This window comes from Saccopteryx leptura, chromosome 11 (assembly GCF_036850995.1).
Source record: "Saccopteryx leptura isolate mSacLep1 chromosome 11, mSacLep1_pri_phased_curated, whole genome shotgun sequence".
NCBI classification, from domain to species: domain Eukaryota; kingdom Metazoa; phylum Chordata; class Mammalia; order Chiroptera; family Emballonuridae; genus Saccopteryx; species Saccopteryx leptura.
Window position 1 is genome coordinate 57,006,239 of NC_089513.1, and position 21,271 is coordinate 57,027,509.

At 41.7% G+C, this 21,271-nt stretch overlaps 1 protein-coding gene across 3 annotated transcripts in view; it reads left to right on the top strand.

Moving 5' to 3' along the window:
* Positions 1-8,313, top strand: part of ANKRD12 (ankyrin repeat domain 12) — a 146,741-nt gene extending 138,428 nt beyond the window's left edge. For all 3 annotated transcript variants that reach the window (XM_066352938.1, XM_066352941.1, XM_066352939.1), the window contains 3 exons: positions 2,394-2,537; positions 4,832-4,927; positions 5,530-8,313. In XM_066352938.1, the coding sequence (XP_066209035.1) occupies positions 2,394-2,537; positions 4,832-4,927; positions 5,530-5,715 (426 nt within the window). In that variant the 3' untranslated portion in view covers positions 5,716-8,313. The remainder of the gene's footprint in view (positions 1-2,393; positions 2,538-4,831; positions 4,928-5,529) is intronic.
* The last annotated feature ends 12,958 nt before the right edge of the window (positions 8,314-21,271 follow it).

Here is a 21,271-nt window from a genome sequence, read left to right on the forward strand (position 1 = left end):
CTGGTCATGGCAGAGCGACCCCCCGGAGGGGCAGAGCATCGCCCCTGGTGGGCGTGCTAGAGTGGCTCTGGTCGCGGCAGAGCAACCCCCCCCCCAGGGGCAGAGCATCGCCCCTGGTGGGCGTGCCTGGTGGATCCGGTCGGGCGCATGCGGGAGTCTGTCTGACTGTCTCTCCCCGTTTCCAGCTTCAGAAAAATACAAAAAAAAAAAAAAAGAGAGATTCTTGGTAATTGCATTTAATCTCTACAGAACTGCAACCAATTTTTAAGCTAATTTTTCTTAATATCTGGTCAAGTTTCGGGATGTTGATCACTTGAAGCCCTTCCTTAAACTTATACTTAAAATAAAACATGTTAGACTTACCTTTTCTGAGTATCATTTTTCACATAAGAATTTCTAAGAAATTAAATAGGACCTTGTTTCTTTGTCTTTTCACGAAATTATAAATACAGTGTGTCGGTAAAGTTATGGTGCACTTTTGAGCGGTCACAGGAAAGCAACAAAAGACCATAGAAATGTGAAATCTGCACCAAATAAAAGGAAAACTCTCCCTGTTTCATACCAATTCAGTACAGTTTGATGTGGGCTCACGCACAGATTTTTTAGGGCTCCTTAGGTAGCTATCCTGTATAGCCTCTACAGACTCGTCACTGACTGATGGCCTACCAGAACGGGGTTTCTCCACCAAACTGCCAGTTTCCTTCAACTGCTTATCCCACCGAGTAATGTTATTCCTATGTGGTGCGCGTCATTATAAACGTGCCGATATTCACATTGCACTTTGGTCACGGATTCAAATTCAGTGGGCCACAGAACACACTGAACTTTCTTCTGTACCGTCCACATCTCGACTGGCAAAGCCGTGGGCTGCTCTGCTGTATACACGGTGTTATGTCATCCTCTGTGCATGCGCACATGCTGCCACATCATCCTACAGAAACTGGGAGGGTTTTCCTTTTATTTGGTGCAGATTTCACATTTCTTATCGTCTTTTGTTGCTTTCCTGTGACCAGTCAAAAGTGCACCATGACTTTATGAACACACTGTACAATAAAACTCTACAATACATATTTGGAAAAAACTGGTCACATTCTCCAATGGTAGATGGATACAGTTCTTATCAGCTAAGGGGAGAATAGGGAACATAGTGGGGAGAAGACCAACCATATCCTTAGTATTCTTGCAGTCCAGCCTTCCAGACAAAGCCAACAAAATAATAGGGATTCCTAGAGTCACTACTACTGTCCTTGAAGGTTCTAATCAACCACAGGTCTCAGAGTTGTCCTCATTGATGTATGAGTTGGGATCTACAGCTGGGTTTCCTAGGGTTTTCTTCTGCTAAATGCAGAAGATTCCTTGGATCATTTCATTAGCCTTATAGTGATAGGGTAACTTTTGCATATTACATAATTGGAAGTTTTGGACCCCGCTTAACACATGAAGGAAGGATTATATGATGACTCTTAGGTTTAGAAGTACAGTAGTGAACATCAGAGTATAGTGTGTTTATGTCTATGAAAATATTCATTATAAAAAAGAAACTGCACTACAATAACATACTATTTCATATCCATTAGAATGGCTGTAATTTAAGTGTTAGCAAGGATGTGAAAAAAATGGAACCCTCATATATTGCTGGTGGAAATAGAAAATGATACAACTGCTATTAGAAAGAGTTTGGTGGTTCCTCAACAAGTTAAACATAGAATTACCATATGACCTAGCAGTTCTCCTGGTTATTGACCCAAGAGAAATACATACATCCAAGTAAAAAGTTGAGCATGAATATTCATAGCACCATTATTTATGATAGCCCAAAGTTGGAAACGACCAAAAAGACGAAGAACCGATGAACAGATAAATAAAATGTGGTGTACTCATACAATGGAGTATTATTCAGCCATGAAAAGGAATGATACACTGATACATGCTACAACACAGAAGAACCTTGAAAACATGTGACATGAAAGAAGCCAATCTTTTGTGATCACATATTGTGTGATTCCATTTGTATGAAATGTTCAGAATAGGTGAAATTCATAGAAACAAAAAAAAATAGAGTAGTAGTTGCCAGGGAAAGAGAAAACTAGGGAGTGGCTCTGCTGATGGGTATGGGATTTCTTTTTGGAGTGATGAAATGGTCTGGAATTAGTGGTGAGGATTGAACATCTTGGTGAATATATTAAAAGTCACCATTGTACATTTTAAAAGGTAAGTTTTAAAAAGAGAATTTACTTTTAGAACACTAGGAATTTTCAAATTTCTCAAGCTTACTATGAAGAAAAAACTCTGAAGGTTCAGGGTTTTTTTTAGCACATTTTAAGTGTTTTTTATGTTATGTGAAAGCAGGTGGTTGAAGAATTGATTTTTTTTTTAATTCTTTGTTCAACTAGGAAAAACTCATTGTATCCAATGAACAGGAAGTTCTACGAGTTCATTACAGAGCTGCAAGAACATTGGCAAATCAAACACTGCCATTTAGTGCGTGCACTGTTTTACTGGACGCAGAAGTCTACAGTGTGCCGCTGGATGCTCAGGTACAGTGCTCATTGATGTGATACAGTTAGAATGTTCTTCATGCAGCTTGGATTTTTTTTTGTATTCTGTTTCCATTGAAGAAACTTTAATTCGACAGTCCATAAAGCTCAAACAAGAAAAATAACTCTCGCCCTGGCCGGTTGGCTCAGTGGTAGAGCGTCGGCCTGGCGTGCAGAAGTCCCGGGTTCAATTCCCGGCCAGGGCACACAGGAGAGGCGCCCATCTGCCTCTCCACCCCTCCCCCTCTCCTTCCTCTCTCTCTCTCTCTCTCTTCTCCCGCAGCCAAGGCTCCATTGGAGCAAAGATGGCCCGGGAGCTGGGGATGGCTCCTTGGCCTCTGCCCCAGGCGCTAGAGTGGCTCTGGTCGCAACAGAGCGATGCCCTGGAGGGGCAGAGCGTAGCCCCTGGTGGGCGTGCCGGGTGGATCCGGTCGGGCGCATGCGGGAGTCTGTCTGACTGTCTCTCCCCGTTTCCGGCTTCAGAAAAGTGCAAAAGAAAAAAGAAAAACAACTCTCAGACCAAAGTACTCCCAAATTATGCAATCCTCCATTAAAGTCCTCTAATATATTAGTAATGTTGATAATATAAAGGCTTGTATTATAATATATATAGAGATGGGCAAAAGTACGTTTACAGTTCATATGAAAAAATATTATTCAAGAATAAATAATAATGCAAAAATAAACTTGCATACTCACAACTGTAAACCTACTTTTGCCCATCACATGTACAAACATATTTAGGCATTTATATCATAAAAGCAGATAATTGGAAAACATATATATGGGTTTTTAATTTTATTTTAGTGAGGTGAGAGTGGGGGGAGAGGGAGAAGGGGAGGAAGAGCAGGAAGCATCAACTCCCATATTAGCCTTGATCCAGGCAAGCCCAGGGTTTTGAACTGGCATGCTTGTTTCACATGAGAATAGCTTCTGAGGAACTAAGGAAAAAAATGATAAATCTACCTTTTCTGGTTAAAGGCCTGGATTATTCATTAGCCAACTCTTTTATCATACTTCTTTCTTTTCAAAATAAATTTGCAATATTTTAAAAGATTCAACAATAGAAGATAGAGCAGTCAGAACTTCTCACTTGAGGAGCAAGGAGGAAGTGTGATAACTAAAAATGTGAGTGTGGGTTTACCTGATGCCTGAAGTCACTTGATAGCACTGGTAATAATAGTAGTGGTAGTAATAATTAGAGCAAATGTTTATGAGATTGAGTGCTTCCTTTAAGCCCAAACATTAAGAGACTCTTAAATTCCCAAAACAAGATTAAAGGAGGTATATTTCTCCCATTTTATAAAATTGAAAATTGAGAGTCCATAATTAGTTCAAGATAAAACAGTAAGGTACAAAGCTAACAGTTGAATATAGCCTATCTTCATTCTAGTTTTGGTTAAGAGTTGTTACAAAGTTTCTTTATGAGCACTCCAAAATATTAGTCCTGGAAAATAATGTCTACCCCAAAGGATGCTCTCCCACTATAACACTTTTTCTCCCTACATAAATGTTAACGGCAAACTTTAACATTAAGTTAAATGTGAAATAAATTATACTTTAAAAAGAATGTCACAGGCCTGACCAGGTCAAAGATATTTCTTTCTTTTTTCTTTTTTAATGTGCCTTGACCGCGGGCCTTCAGCAGACCAAGTAACCCCTTGCTTGAGCCAGCGACATTGGGCTCAAGCTGGTGAGCTTTTTGCTCAGACCAGATGAGCCCTCACTCAAGCTGGCGACCTCGGGGTCTCGAACCTGGGTTTTCCGCATTTCAGTCCGACACTCTATCCACTGCGCCACCGCCTGGTCAGGCAAAGATATTTCTTAAAAAGGCATGCCATATCAAGTATTAAGCCTATGATATTCTTTTTCTTTTATTTTTGTGACAGAGACAGGGAGAGACAGATAGGAACAGACAGGAAGGGAGAGAGATGAGAAGCCTCAATTCTTTGTTGCAGCTCCTTAGTTGTTTGTTCATCTATTGCTTTCTCATATGTGCCTTGACCAAGGGGCTACAGCAGAGTGAGTGACCCCTTGCTCAAGCCAGTGACCTTGGGCTCAAGCCAGCGACCATGGGGTCCTGTCTATGATCCCAAGCTCAAGCCAGCAACCCTGCGCTCAAGCTGGTGGAGCCTGCGCTCAAGCTGGCATCCTCGGGGTCTTGAACCTGGGTCCTCCGCATCCCAGTCTGACGCTCTATCCACTGCGCCACCACCTGGTCAGGCGGCATATTGATTTTTAAAGTAGGTTATTGTATTTTATTATATTCAATTATTTTTAATGTTCTCTTTCAGTCTGATGACAGTAAAACTTCTGTGAGGGATCGCTTTAATGCAAGACAGTTCATGTCTTGGTTACAAGATGTGGATGATAAATTTGACAAATTAAAGGTATGTATGTTGAGAAGTTCAGTTTAAATGGATGCTTCCCCCTTCATAAACAAATACTGCAGCTATGTTAGAGAGGACTGATTAGGAAAGGAAATACTGGTGGTCATGAATACTCACACCAGGCCACCACTGGAAGATAAAGGAAAATAAAAAACAGAATTCTGGTTTTTTCAGGACTAATGTAGAAAAAGAAGTTTCTAATGGGATCTTTATATGTACTGTCTAATATACGAGCCTGGTTATAGTTCTAACATATGAAAGAATGGGAAAACAATAAGAAAAAGAATATATTTTGCAAATAATCTATAAAGAAAATTATTTGGTTTTAGATTTTCAATACTTTAAAACCACTTCTCCTTAGATTTTATGTTAATTTGAAATCTTATTATTTGAAAAAACAGTTTTAAATTAACATCTGTAAAATGAGTGTTAAGTTGCAGGCCCAGAACTAGTTGGTATATGGATCTAGACAGGATGTATAACTCAAAACTTTTTATACCTCTAATGTTTTTATCTTAATCCCTAAGGAAACTATGGGTAAAATTAATTTTTAAAGCTAATTTAATAGAGTAATTGGTTAACTTTTCTCTTCTTTTAAATAGACCTGTCTTTTAATGAGGCAACAACATGAAGCTGCAGCTTTAAATGCTGTTCAGAGATTAGAATGGCAGCTCAAACTCCAGGAACTTGATCCTGCCACCTATAAATCTATCAGCATTTATGAAATCCAGGAGTTTTATGTTCCCCTTGTTGATGTTAATGATGACTTTGAATTGACTCCTATATAGCAGCCGTTACTTCCTGTTGTGTCATCAACTGCTGCAGCTCAAGAGTGTCAAACTGTGGAATACTGCCCTTAGACAAAAACACAGATGTTAGGTCTTTACAATTGTTGGTAGAGTTCAACTAAAGTTGGTTATGTAGTAAACACTGTCATTTTATTAAAAAATGAAAAGATTATTTTGGATTTTAGGTCCAAACAGTTTCTAATTGAAAATTATTATTTATGTTGGTGAAAAGTAACAATTGCATTGGAGCATGTTGGCAAGCTGTGGTAGATATATAAAAAGTTGAGAATCTGCTAACAGCGCTGGAAGTTGTTAGCACTTTAAATAATAAAGTAACCACTAGTATGCAAATCTCTTTCAAGTTTTATTAAAGTATATCAGTAAACTAAAAGGTTCAGTTCCTACCAAATAGTTTCTAACATGGAAGAAAAACTTGGCACAAAATTACTTCAATTTATTATATCTGTAAATTAATTGTACAGTTTTCTTTTCAAAAGTTTAATGTCTTCCTTTTCAATAACTTATTTTATACATATTGTGCAGATGTATATCTTGTAATTAATGGTCAGGTGTATACAGAGGGATTAGTAAGTCAAAACATGTACAAAGAAATAATTGTAAACCTGTTTTGTCTAATGTTTTATTGGACCAAAGTTGTAGTTTGTATGGAGTGCAGCAGTAGTGTGTTCAGGTAGCAAAACTTAAATAAGGCATGCATGTGTTTGAGTTAGCTTGTTTTCATCACCATAACGGTAAAGGTTGTGACTTAGTTGTATCGCATGCCTCTTCCTATAATTTAACTCGCTCCATAAGTGATACCGAAAATAGTGTAAGGTGTTCATACTAGTCTCCTAGTACCGTACCTATCTCTGACTTACTGTGTTGGACATATTATTTAGAATTAGTCATACAAAGAAACAGCTCTTTTCTCATTTCACTGAAGAGCCTATTCTCTCCTCCTGTCCCCCAGATGCCTTTGAATGAAAATTCTGAAATTGTAAATGTCTATTTTAATATTCAAGTATGAATCTGAATATATGTAAAATATGTTTAATAAATTTTATTGATCATGTTAAATCATTGTAAAATTTTTTACATTGCTAAACTATAATGTTTGAAGCTTAATAACCTTTGCACTTTTAAAATAAAAACTTAGTAAAGTAAGAAAAAGAATAGGCATATTTCGATTGATCTCTACAATGTTTGTGAAAATTCATTAATACTCTGTATTTTTTTCCTTGTATGAAGATGCAAAACATCATTTTCAGAATTTTATAATTAAGATTTGGTATGCTGTTTTTAATAAAATACTGTAATTAACAATAGACTTAGAAAAAGTCCAATTTCTCAGTGCATTGATACAGATGAAATATTCAGGAATATATCTGATCTGAAACCTGCTGCTAAACTTAGTAAACATTTTGAAAGGAAAATTAGGTTAGTAAAATTGATTATAAGTATATGAGAAAATTTACAGAAATTTCTACAGTACTTTCTCTGACTTAAAATAATACTGGATGTTTTTTTATTCTGATAGAAAAAATAAAAAGAATATAGGAGGAATAAAGTTTTAAATTCAGCTTGCAAGTTGAAATTCTAGCTGATTGAAGAGACTGTAAAAATTGAAGTTTTTGAGTGCAAAGGTACATATTAAGCTTAGGGATTTTTTAATTTTCATGTCAATTTATATTTAAATTCATATTGTATTTGGCATGCGCAATAAAGAAGCACGTGTAAAATACACAGTGCAAGGACTTTAATATAAAGGTTAGATGTAGTAGTGTTTAGAAATTTAGATGAGAGATTTTGGCCTTTACATTTTATTGGATAAATGGGGCCAAGAAAGGCAGGGTAGATTTTGAAGCACTGGTTTTGTTGAAGTTAATTAAGGCTGGGAACATTAAAGGCTAATTTATAAAAGCAATACTTTTTAACATGAAAAACAATGCAAATTTTGTTTATAATTTTGCCTAAAAATTGAAAAAGAACAGATTTTTGAGCATTGCAATATGAGAGGGGTAAGTGTATACAGCATTGTGTGTTGATGGTCCACCTGATAACGGGTGGGAAAGATCATTTTGGGCAAATGGAATAAGCTGCAGACGAGTAAGGGCACACAAGCAGGAATCTGGCATACTGTAGTCATCCCAGCTTCTAGTACTAACCATAATTTTCACCCTCTCCAATGCCCCTCAGAGTTGCTGGAGCCTCTGCCATGATTCTGCTGCTGCAGGTTTCCTTTGTAAGATGACTCAAGCCAATCAGAATAGCTTAATGCCTTGTTGGGAATTTATACTTAAGTAAGTAGTTAAGGGCTCTTGATATTAAAGGTATTCTGAAGCTCTGAAATGCTAGAAAAAAACTTGGAATGGAGTATATGCCTAAAATGATTTAGGATTCTGAAAGAGAAATAATGGATGGTTAGTTTAATCAGTGGGTTTTTTTTAACTATTCAACTGTCATGAACAAGATACTAAATTGTACCTAAGGATTTGTATTTCTTTAAATCTTGTTCTAAATCATATCTGTTTAATAAATTACTAGTTGATATTTGTGCATGTTATTTAATAAAGAGTTATATTTTTATAGAAAAAATAAGAGTGAAATGTGTGTTAAATTTTTTTTCCCCACTTCTATATGACTCTACACCAAACACTAAGATTTACTTGGGCAACTAGCAAAATTGCAGAAATAGTTGTTTTGGGAAACAGCATCTGAAGAGTAAGTCTTTCAAGTCGATTCAATAATAAGGTCTCAAAAATAAATTTTAAATGTTAGACATGCAACAAACTTTATAACTGCAAGTTTCTCAAGCAAAATCTCCATGAAGCTAATTTTAAAGGACTTAAGAATTACACGCCTGACCAGGCAGTGGCGCAGTGGATAGAGTGTCGGATTGGGATGCGACGACCCAGGTTCGAGACCCCAAGGTTGTCAGCTTGAACGCGGGCTCATCTGGTTTAAGCGAAACCTACCAGCATGGACCCAGGGTCGCTGGCTCAAGCAAGGGGTTACTTGGTCTGCTGTAGCCTCACAGTCAAGGCACATATGGGAAAGCAATCAATGGATAACTAAGGTGTCACAACAAAAAACTGATGATTGATGCTTCTCATTTCTCTCCGTTCCTCTCTGTCTGTCCCTATCTATCCCTCGCTCTGACTCTCTCTCTCTGTCTCTGTAAAAAAAATATCAAAACCAACAAAAGAAACAGATTGACAGATGAAGTTAGTAGCGCTTGCTTGTGCTTGAAGTGTACAAAATATCAACCTTCAATTGAAGATTTAGCCAATGAAATTCAGCAACAACAACAAAAAAAGAGGCCTTGGCCGGTTGGCTCAGTGGTAGAGCGTCGGTCTGGCGTGCAGGAGTCCCAGGTTCGATTCCCAGCCAGGGCACACAGGAGAAGCGCCCATCTGCTTCTCCACCCCTCCCCCTCTCCTTCCTCTCACTCTATTCCCTTCCTGCAGCCAAGGCTCCACTGGAGCAAAGTTTGCCCGGGCGCTGAGGATGGCTCCATGGCCTCTGCCTCAGGCGCTAGAATGGCTCTGCCACAGAGCGACGCCCCAGATGGGCAGAGCATCGCCCCCTGGTGGGCATGCCGGGTGGATCCCGGTCAGGCACATGCGGGAGTCTGTCTGACTGCCTCCCCGTTTCCAACTTCAGAAAAATACACACACAAAAAAAATTACACAATTACTCTAGAAGTTGGGTGCAGTGCTAAATATCTATTTTTCATAGTCATCCAACATGTGAGCAATATTTTTTATTTCCTTTGATATCCTGACACATAAAACTCCAAAATTTTATATAGAGGAAATTGGCTGTTTGAAACTCATGAGAGTTTTTTATTTACTAACTTTTAGAGAGAGGGAAAAAGAGAAAGAAAAAGACACATCGATTTTTTTGTTCTACTTATATATGCATTCATTGGTTGATTCTTGTATGTGCCCTGACCAGGGATCAAACTTACAACCTTAGCCCATTGGGATGATGCTCTAATCAACTTAGCTATCCAGCTGGAGTCTCACAAGATATTTTCATCTTCATGTATTTTTTTTCTTCTTTTCTAAGTAAGCAGAGGGGAGATAGAGAGGCAGACTCCCGCATGCACACCAACGGGGATCCACCCAGCAACCCCATCTGGGGCCATTCTCACAACCAAGCTATTTTTAGCACCTGAGGTAGAGGCTCCACAGAACCATCCTCAGCACTCAGGGCTAATGGATTCAAGACAATTGAGCCACTGTCTTGGGAAAAGAAGAGAGAGACAGAGGAGGCGGGGTGGAGAAGCAGATGGTCAATTCTTCTGTGTGTCCTGACCAGTAATCAAACCCAGAACATCCACACAACAGGCCAACACTCTACCACTGAGCAGACTGGCCAGGGCCTATGGCTGTCTTCATGTATTTTAGAGAAAGCATCTTTAAAAATCCTTTTCAAATGTTCAAGGCAAAAGGCTTGTTAGATACTAATCTTTGAAAAAGCTTGTGTGAAATTTAATTGGTTCAAATATCTTATAATTTATTTTCTTAGTGGCTTCTTTGGACCGTAGCCGCCTTTGGACCTAAAATGGATATAACAAAGCCTCTACCAAAGTAGTTATCCAAAAATCAGAAAAAAAGCATTCTAAGAAACTGCAGGCTAACATTCCTCTTGAACATACGTCTTAGTGACATCCAGTTAGGCAACAATTCTTTAATTAGGATAGAAAAACAAACTGTAAAAGAAAAAGCTTGATAATTCAGACTTCATTAAAATTCAAACCTTGTGTTCTTCAAAAGACACTGTTAAAAATGTAAGCCACACAGTGGGAGAAAAGATTGGTTAAAATTTTTTTAACATACTTTACCGAAGAGGATGATAAATGGCAAAAAAAAAAAAAAGCCCTTAAAAAGATGCTCATTTGGCCCTGGCCGGTTGGCTCAGTGGTAGAGCGTCGGCCTGGCGTACAGAAGTCCCGGGTTCAATTCCTGGCCAGGGCACACAGGAGAAGCGCCCATCTGCTTCTCCACCCCTCCCCCTCTCCTTCCTCTCTGTCTCTTCCCCTCCCGCAGCCAAGGCTCCATTGGAGCAAAGATGGCCCGGGCGCTGGGGATGGCTCCTTGGCCTCTGCCCCAGGCGCTATAGTGGCTCTGGTCGCGACAGAGTGACGCCCCAGAGGGGCAGAGCATCGCCCCCTGGTGGGAAGAGCGTTGCCCCCTGGTGGGCGTGCCCGGTGGATCCTGGTTGGGCGCATGCGGGAGTCTGACTGTCTCTCCCCGTTTCCAGTTTCAGAAAAATACAAAAAAAAAAAAAGATGCTCATTTGACTTTGGGTGATGGGCACACACACAACAGTTCAAATGCTCTAGAATATTTACCTGAAATCTATGTAGTATTTTTTTTTTTAAGATAGAGGGACAGACGGGAAAGGAGAGAGAAAAGAAGCATTAACTTGTAGTTGCAGCACTTTAGTTGTTCATTGATTGCTTTCTCATATATGCCTTGACTGGGGGACTCCAGTTGAGCCAGTGACTCCTTGCTTACGCCAGTGACCATGGGCTTCAAGCCAGCAGCCATGGAATCATGTCTATGATCCCACGCTCAAGCCAGCGACCTTGGGGTTTCAAACCTGGGTGTGTCTTCAGTGTCTTAGGTCAACGCTCTATCCATTGGACCACCACCTGCTCAGGTGAAATCTATGTATTAATGTCACTCCATTAAATTTAATTTCTATATAAAATTTTTTTAAATAAAATGGAACAAAGCCTGACCTGTCGTGGTGCAGTGGATCAAGTGTCGACCTGGAATGCTGAGGTCGATGGTTCAAAACCCTGGGCTTGCCTGGTCAAGGCACATATGGGAGTTGATGCTTCTTGCTCCTCCCCCCTTCTCTCTCTCTTTCTGTCCTCTAAAATGAATAAATAATAATTAAAACATATAAAATGCAACAATTAAAAAGATACTCAATATCATTAGTCATTTGGCAAATGCAAATTAAAACCACAATGTTATACCAGTTATACCAATTAGAATGGTTAAAATTAAGATTTAAAATACCAAGTGTTGGCAAAAGTATTGAGCAACTAGAACTTCATAGCTGGTAAAAAATGCAAAATGTTACCACCATTTTGGAAATCCATTTGGTAGTTTCTGATAAAATAAAAAATAAACTTACTATAAAAAAATACACTTACCGCCTGACCAGGTGGTGGCGCAGTGCATAGAGCATCGGACTGGGATGCGGAAGACCCAGGTTCGAGACCCCAGGTCACCAGCTTGAGCGTGGGCTCATCTGGTTTGAGCAGGAGCCCACCAGCTTGAACCCAAGGTCGCTGGCTCCAGCAAGGGGTTCCTCGGTCTGCTGAAGGCCCGCAGTCAAGGCACATATGAGAAAGCAATCAATGAACAACTAAGGTGTTGCAACGCGCAATGAAAAACTAATGATTGATGCTTCTCATCTCTCTCCGTTCCTGTCTGTCCCTGTCTATCCCTCTCTCTGACTCACTCTCTGTCTTTGTAAAAAATAAATTAATTAAAACATTAAAAAATAATAAAAAAATACACTTACCAGCAATTCCATTCCTATATATTTACCCAAAGGAAAGGGAAACTTAATGTTAATATAAGAACTTGCAGTCTTTGGCCTGACCTGTGGCGGCGCAGTGGGTAAAGTGTCGACCTGGAAATGTTGCGGTCGCCGGTTCGAAACCCTGGGCTTGCCTGGTCAAGGCACATATGGGAGTTGATGCTTCCAGCTCCTCCCCTGATCTCCCTCTCTATCTCTCCTCTCTCTCTCTCTCTCTCTTTCTCTCCCTCTCCTCTCTAAAATGAATAAATAAAAAATTAAAAAAAAAAAAAAGAACTTGCAGTCTTTGTCCATAGCAACTTGATCCATAATAGCTTAAAACTAGAATGAACCCAAAAGTCCATCAACTGATGAATGAATAAACAATTATATATTCATACACTGGAATACCACTCAGTAGTGAAAATGAATTATCAATACATGGAACAACATGGACAAATCTCAAAATCGGTATAGTTAGTGAAAAATCAGACAAAAGACAGCATAGTGTGACCCTGGTCAGTTGACTCAGTGGTAAAGCATTGACCCGGCATGTGGAAGCCCCAGGTTTGAATCCTTGTCAGGGCAACAGGAGAAACGACCCATCTGCTTCTCCTCCCCTCCCCATTCTCCTCCTATCCCTTCTCCTCCCGCAGCTATGGCTCCATTGCATTGGCCCTGGGTGCTGATGATGGCTCTGTGGAGCCTCCACTTCAGGCACTAAAAATTGCTCAGTTGCCATTTGGAGGGGGGGGGTATTCAGTGGTGGGATTCAGCCAGTTCGCACCAGTTAGGTAGAACTGATAACTAACTTTTTTTTTTTTTTTTTTCTTTACAGAGACAGAGAGAGAGTCAGAGAGAGGGATAGATAGGGACAGACAGACAGGAACGGAGAAAGATGAGAAGCATCAATCATCAGTCTTTCATTGCAACACCCAAGTTCAGGAGTCCCCAAACTTTTTACACAGGGGGCCAGTTCACTGTCCCTCAGACTGTTGGAGGGATGGACTATAAAAATATTATAAACAAACCCCTATGCACACTACACATATCTTATTTTAAAGTAAAAATACAAAACGAGAACAAATACAATATTTAAAATAAGGAACAAGTAAATTTAAATCAACAAACTGACCAGTAGTTCAATGGGAACTATGGGCCTGCTGTTGGCTAATGAGATGGTCAATGTGCTCTTCTCACTGACCACCAATGAAAGAGGTGCCCCTTCCGGAAGTGTGGCGGGGGGGGGGGCAGATAAACGGTCTCAGGGGGCTGTATGCGGCCCGCAGGCCGTAGTTAGGGGACCCCTGCCCTAGTTGTTCATTGATTGCCCTCTCATATGTGCCTTGACCATGGGGCTACAGCGGACAGAGCAACCCCTTGCTCGAGCCAGCGACCCCGGGTCCAAGCTAGCGAGCTTCGCTCAAACCAGATGAGCCCGCCCAAGCTGGCGACCTCAGGGTCTCAAACCTGGATCCTCCACATCCCAGTCCGACACTCTATCCACTGCGCCACCACCTGGTCAGGCTGATACCTAACTTTTTGTTGAATTCTGCAAACCGGTTAAAATGGCACTTGTAATCAGAGTTCTCTCTAAGGTGGGCACCTGGGCAGCTGCCCAATGTGGAAATCACAAATTTACATTCCTTACTCTTTTTTTAACGTTCTTCTATGCAACAGCGTATTCTAAGGCAGTGGTCTCCAACTTTTTTTGGGCCACAGACCGGTTTAATGTCAGAAAATATTTTCACGCACCGGCCTTTAGGGTGGAATGGATAAATGTATCACGTGACCGAGACAAGCGTCAAGAGTGAGTCTTAGACAGATGTAACAGGGAATCTGGTCTTTTTTTTTTTTTTTTTTTTTTTTTGTATTTTTATGAAGCTGGAAACGGGGAGAGACAGTCAGACAGACTGGCGACGCTCTGCCCATCAGGGGGTGATGCTCTGCCCCTCTGGGGCGTCACTCTGCCGCGACCAGAGCCACTCTAGCGCCTGGGGCAGAGGCCAAGGTGCCATCCCCAGTGTCCGGGCCATCTTTGCTCCAATGGGGCCTCGGCTGCGGGAGGGGAAGAGAGAGACAGAGAGGAAGGAGGGGGGGGGTGGAGAAGCAAATGGGCGCTTCTCCTATGTGCCCTGGCCGGTAATAGAACCCGGGTCCACCGCACGCCAGGCCAACGCTCTACCGCTGAGCCAACCGGCCATGGCGGGAATCTGGTCATTTTTTAAAAATAAAACATCGTTCAGACTTAAATAAAAATAAGATGGAAATAATGTAAGTTATTTATTCTTTCTCTATGGACCAGTACCAAATGGCCCACGGACCAGTACTGGTCCGTGGCCCGGGGGTTGGGGACCACTGTTCTAAGAGCCTGTAGTAATGTTCATTCCATACATAGGTAAATATTTTATTTTTATTTTATTTTTTATTTTTTTAAAAATTTCTCAAAAGCCAGAAACAGGGAGGCAGTCAGACAGACTCCCGCATGCGCCCAACTGGGGTAAATATTTTAAATAACAGTTTTATTGTTTTCTGTCAGGTATTATTTAATATTTTTCATTAATATTTTAAAACTCTTAAAGCATAATCTCGTTTTGTGTACCTTTCTTATTCTTATTTAAGTATTAAATGCATGAAATAATAAACTACTTTTTGGTATATTGTTCATTTGTACTTAAAACGATCATTAGGGCAGAGAACTGGCTGTTAAATTATTTGCATCCCACCACTGGTTAGAATACATTTTGCATAAGTTTTACACACACACATACACATACACACAGCATTGAGTTCCCTGGGTACTGAGAGCTCCTGTCTTGTCACGGTGATGTGGCTCCACCCCTCAGTGACTGTGGTCGTCGCCCTGGGTGGTCAGCTGCTAGGACACACTTCCTCCCAGCAGCCATTCTCCGTCACTCACCCCTCTTCACCTCCACCCCAGGCTTCCCCTCCTCTGCCCCTTCTAGTCAATGTCCCCTTTCCACAGCGTATCCCACAGCTTAACCCTGTGGGAAATCATTCCATTATTCCAGTCCCACTGATTTCTGCTCTTCCTAATGTCTTAAAGCAGCGGATCTCAACCTGTGGGTCGCGACCCACAGGTTGAGAACCGCTGTCTTAAAGGAACTATTAAGCTCTAGACCAGGGGTCCCCAAACTTTTTACACAGGGGGCCAGTTCACTGTCCCTCAAGACTGTTGGAGGGCCAGACTATAAAAAAAAACTATGAACAAATCCCTATGCACACTGCATATATCTTATTTTAAAGTAAAAAAACAAAACGGGGACAAATACAATATTTAAAATAAAGAACAAGTAAATTTAAATCAACAAACTGACCAGTATTTCAATGGAAACTATGGGCCTGCTTTTGGCTAATGAGATGGTCAATGTCCGGTTCCATATATGTCACTGCTAGCCGTAACAAGTGATATGACACGCTTCCGGAGCCGTGACGTGTGCATCCCGCGTCACCGGAAGTAGTACTGTACGTGAGCGACGCTGCTACATACAGTACTCCAGGAGCACAGGATATGGATGCTGACCACCAATGAAAGAGCTGCCCCTTCCAGAAGTGTGGCGGGGGCCGGATAAATGACCTCAGGGGGCCGCATGTGGCCCGCGGGCCATAGTTTGGGGACCCCTGCTCTAGACTCTCTGCAGCCTTTTCTTTTTCACTAATTGTTTTACCTCTTCATTCCTGTTGTCATCTTGGCCAGTACAGGTAAGAAAAGGAGTACTAGTGTTTGTGGATCTTATAAAAGCCTAAGAATTGCTGCACACAAAGAAATGACTTATTAATGAAACAATTCCTTTTTCCATAACCACTGAGGAAAGAAACATACATTAATTGTGAAAGTCAGTGCAGATAAATGCTTTAGGAGCTCAGAGTCTGTTGGGGATTTTAGCTGAAGAATCATTCATTTAGTTAATTTATTCAATAAGCATTGGTTAATCACTTACCATATTGCCAGGCACTGTGTTGGGTCATAGAAGATGATATTTTATATTTGAATAGGATGATATTTGATCAGAGTTTCAAGAGTGGGTAGGATTTATGTAGCCAGAAAAAGTAAAAATTCTGCAGGAAGAAGAATACACAAAAATGAAGCATGAAAATTGACCAGTTTGACTTACAGAGATTTGTGTAACATCAAAAAATATCTGCACATAGCCCTGGCCAGATAGCTCAAATGGTTAGAGCATTGTCACGATATGTAAAGGTTGCCAGATCTGTCCCTGTTCACGGCACATACAGAAATAGATCAATGTTTCTCTCTCTCTCTCCCTCTTCTCTCTCTAAAATCAATAAAATTTTTTTAATCTGCGTATATTGCCTGACCAGGCAGTGGTGCAATGGTTAGAGCATCGGACTGGGACACGGAGGACCCAGGTTCGAAACCCCAAGGTCGCTGGCTTATACGCGAGCTCATCTAGTTTAAGCAAGGCTCACCAACTTGAGCTCAAGGTCGCTGGCTTGAGCAAGGGGTCACTCAGTCTGCTGTAGCCCCCTGGGTCAAGGCACATATGAGAAAGCAATCAATGAACAACTAAGGTGCCGCAACGAAGAATTGATGCTTCTCATTTCTCTCCTGTCTGTCCCTATCTGTTCCTCTCTCTGTCTCTGTCACACACACACACACACACACACACACAGAATCTGCATATATTGACATGAAAAGATGTTCTAGATATGCAAGTTGCAGTAAAGTGTAATATAATTTCATTTTTACACATGTCAACATATATGACTAAAGAAACACAAAAGGAATATATACAGAATGGAGGGCAAAATGACCAGGAAGTCTCATTATAAAATTCCATAATTAAAAACACTTTTCAAGCTAAGCATGTATGATTCCTATAATCAGGAAGAAGAAAAAGCTACGATGAAAATAAATTAATAAACTATTTTAAATAAATAAGCTAGGGAGTTTGGACCTAATTTGGTAGGCAAAGTGAGCCATGTGTAAATGTTGGATTCTGATACACCTTAGAGGGTTTTGAGAACACTGTAAATATTCCAGTAGCCTTTGATAGCCCTGTGCAAATATCTTCAGCGGGAAAAGCATTTTCTCCCCGGTGGGGGGGGGGTCTGCATACTTCCCCAGTGGTCTGCTGACTTCCTGCAGTCCCCAGGGCCCTGAGCCTGGAAATAGTGTTACTTCTGCATGGTAAATTAACAACCCAGTTCCATAGTAGAGGTAATTATAAGGGACTTTAGAACAAAACAAGAGAGGTCTTTGGAAGTAATTGATTTTCTTTCCCCATTCTTTTTTTTTTTTTTAAGCTTAGTTGTTGTTTTTTTAAGATTTTTTATTTATTCATTATAGAAAGGGGGGAGAGAGAGAGAGAGAAGGGGGGAGGAGCAGGAAGCATCAACTCCCATATGTGCCTTGACCAGGCAAGCCCAGGGTTTTGAACCGGCAACCTCAGCGTTTCCAGGTTGATGCTTTATCCACTGCGCCATCACAGGTCAGGCTTTCCCCATTCTTTTGATAGTTTAGTGTTCATTCCCAAAACACAGCAGAAAGGTTTGAAGAAGGAAGAGGGAAAGAGTCAAGGAGCAAGGAGGTTTCTCCTCAAGTGGCCTTTCCATTCCAATAGATCTCTCCCACAAGAGCAGGCTGAGGGGCTGAAAGTTGTGGGTCTCATTAGTTCAAATCTGTAAAACAAAATCAGCTACTTCAGTGAGTCATTCAAGTGGAAAAAGACAATGGGACAGTGGATTCAGAACCAGAATTCCCATGCAGCTGCAGTCAGCTGCTCCTTTGGGAGACGGCGCAGTTTTCCTATCTTCACTGGGCTGTAAGGTACACGAGATGGAAGACTTGGTCCACCGGGCCTGAGCTTCTCTCCCTTCCTGGTCCTGCAGGCTAGGACTGGGCTCTGCCAGCTCCTCTTTAGAGAGCCAGCAAGGTGGAACCCCTGGCCTCAGCCTCCTCTTTTGTTCCTTTTCTCCTGGGGTGGATTGGCTGGGTGAGGGGAGGACCAGAGATGAGACCGTGTAACCAATCTAGTAAAGTGAGTTCTAGTCCAGAAGTTGACAGACTACAGTTGCTGCTGGAGTTGAAGATGGAGGAAGGGGCCACCAGACAAGGAATGCAGTTGACTTTGAGCAGCGAGAAAGGCAAGGCAATGGCTTCTCCCCTAGAAACTCCAGAGGGGACACAGCTCTTCTGATACCCTGACCACCACAATGGAAAGATAATAAATTAGTTGGGAAACTAATACACCTCCTTACTATAGTGGGCTGAGAGTGCTGTGGCCAAAAAAAAAAAAAAGAAAAGAAAAGAAAAGAAAAAAGAGTGAGGTAAAAAATCTAACTGAAAGTAACCTCATGGAGCAATCTGATCATAAATTCCTAACTGCGCAGGTCATGGTGGGTAGTTATGCCCCAGGCATATATTTTCTCTAGTGAAAGGTTAACTTTACTTGTGTGTTAACACATCTTTGAAATGACACAAGTAATCCTCTCTTCCAGGGCCCTAGCAGGCGTAACCACCCTCAACGGAGCACATAATCTTTACTATATTGTACCTTGCTTTGTGTCACCTTCATGTAATCTCTCCTTGTGTTCCTAATACTAAATGTATGAAAGAAACTACAAAACTGCCATTCCCCAAAGCAGTTGACATCTTGCTTCTCTGGTAATGTCCTCAGTTTGGCTCAAATAAACTCATAAAAATTCTCTACAGGTTTGGAGGTTCTCACACAGACGGTCTCAACCATCGACACAGCTATATCTGATTAAAGGTTAGATAAATCGGTAACATTTAACTTTCTCATCTGTGGATGAAAAAGGGGCCTCATATTAAACTTGACAAGCTCAGGAGAGGCCTACATGGCAGCCTTATAAACTCAGAGACCTACAGTAATCACATAGGATGGTCTGAAATGAAAACTTTTTTTTTTTTTTTTTTTTTTTTTTGTATTTTTCTGAAGCTGGAAACGGGGAGAGACAGTCAGACAGACTCCCACATGCGCCCGACCGGGATCCACCCGGCACGCCCACCAGGGGCGAAGCTCTGCCCACCAGGGGGCGATGCTCTGCCCCTCCGGGGCGTCGCTCTGCCGCGACCAGAGCCACTCTAGCGCCTGGGGCAGAGGCCAAGGAGCCATCCCCAGCGCCCGGGCCATCTTTGCTCCAATGGAGCCTTGGCTGCGGGAGGGGAAGAGAGAGACAGAGAGGAAGGAGGGGGGGGGGTGGAGAAGCAAATGGGCGCTTCTCCTATGTGCCCTGGCCGGGAATTGAACCCAGGTCCCCCGCACACCAGGCCGACGCTCTACCGCTGAGCCAACTGGCCAGGGCGAAAACTTTTTAACTAACAGTAGTTCGTGTTGGGTAGTCATGTTCTGGGCCAGTATTTTTTGTTTTGTTTTTTTTGTTTGTTTGTTTGTTTTTACAGAGACAAAGAGAGAGTCAGAGACAGGGACTGAGAGATGAGAAGCATCAATCATTAGTTTTTCGTTGCACATTGCAACACCTTAATTGTTCATTGATTGCCTTCTCATATGTGCCTTGACCGTGGGCCTTCAGCAGACCAAGTAACCCCTTGCTTGAGCCAGCGACCTTGGGCTCAAGCTGGGGAGCTTTTGTTCAAACCAGATGAGCCTGCGCTCAAGCTGGCGACCTAGGGGTCTCAAACCTGGGTCTTCTGCATCCTAGTCCGACGCTCTATCCACTGCGCGACCACCTGGTCAGGCTGGGCCAGTATTTTTCCTTAACAAAGGTCAATGTTTACCTTAACTAAGCCTGTCGTCTTTTTTTTTTTTTTTTTTGGCATCTACAATGACATACCTAATAACATACCTTTGAAATGTAAGAATATCATATATGTCTTTGAAATGTAAGAGTAATCTTTTTCAGACCTCTCAGGGCACAGAGACCACAAATCCCCTCATTGTTATTATAATCATGTTAATTATTAACTGTTAATTAACTATCCTATACCTGCCTATGTAGCCTGACCAGGCGGTGGCACAGTTGGTAGAGCGTCAGACTGGGATGCGGAAGGACCCAGGTTCGAGACCCCGAGCTCGCCAGCTTGAGCGTAGGCTCATCTGGCTTGAGAAAAAAAAAAAAAAAAAAAGAGCTCACCAGCTTGGACCCAAGGTCACTGGCTGTAGCAGGGGGTTACTCGGTCTGCTGATGGCCCGCGGTCAAGGCACATATGAGAGAGCAGTCAATGAACAACTAAGATGTTACAACGAAACACTGATGATTGAGGCTTCTCATCTCTCTCTGTTCCTGTCTGTCCCTATCTATCTCTCTCACTGATTCTTTCTCTGTCCCTGTAAAAAAAAAAAAAAAAAGGAACAAAAGAGGAGGCTGAGGCAAGGGGTTCCACCTTGCTGGCTCTCTAAAGAGGAGCTGGCAGAGCCCAGTCCTAGCCTGCAGGACCAGGAAGGGAGAGAAGCTCAGGCCCGGTGGACCAAGTCTTCCATCTCGTGTACCTTACAGCCCAGTGAAGATAGGAAAACTACGCCGTCTCCCAAAGGAGCAGCTGACTGCAGCTGTGTGGGAATTCTGGTTCTGAATCCACTGTCCCATTGTCTTTTTCCACTTGAATGACTCACTGAAGTAGCTGATTTTGTTTTACAGATTTGAACTAATGAGACCCACAACTTTCAGCCCCTCAGCCTGCTCTTGTGGGAGAGATCTATTGGAATGGAAAGGCCACTTGAGGAGAAACCTCCTTGCTCCTTGACTCTTTCCCTCTTCCTTCTTCAAACCTTTCTGCTGTGTTTTGGGAATGAACACTAAACTATCAAAAGAATGGGGAAAGCCTGACCTGTGTTGGTGCAGTGGATAAAGCATCAACCTGGAAACGCTGAGGTCGCCGGTTCAAAACCCTGGGCTTGCCTGGTCAAGGCACATATGGAAGTTGATGCTTCCTGCTCCTCCCCCCTTCTCTCTCTCTCTCTCTCTCTCTCTCTCTCCCCCCTTTCTATAATGAATAAATAAAAAATCTTAAAAAAAACAACAACTAAGCTTTAAAAAAAAAAGA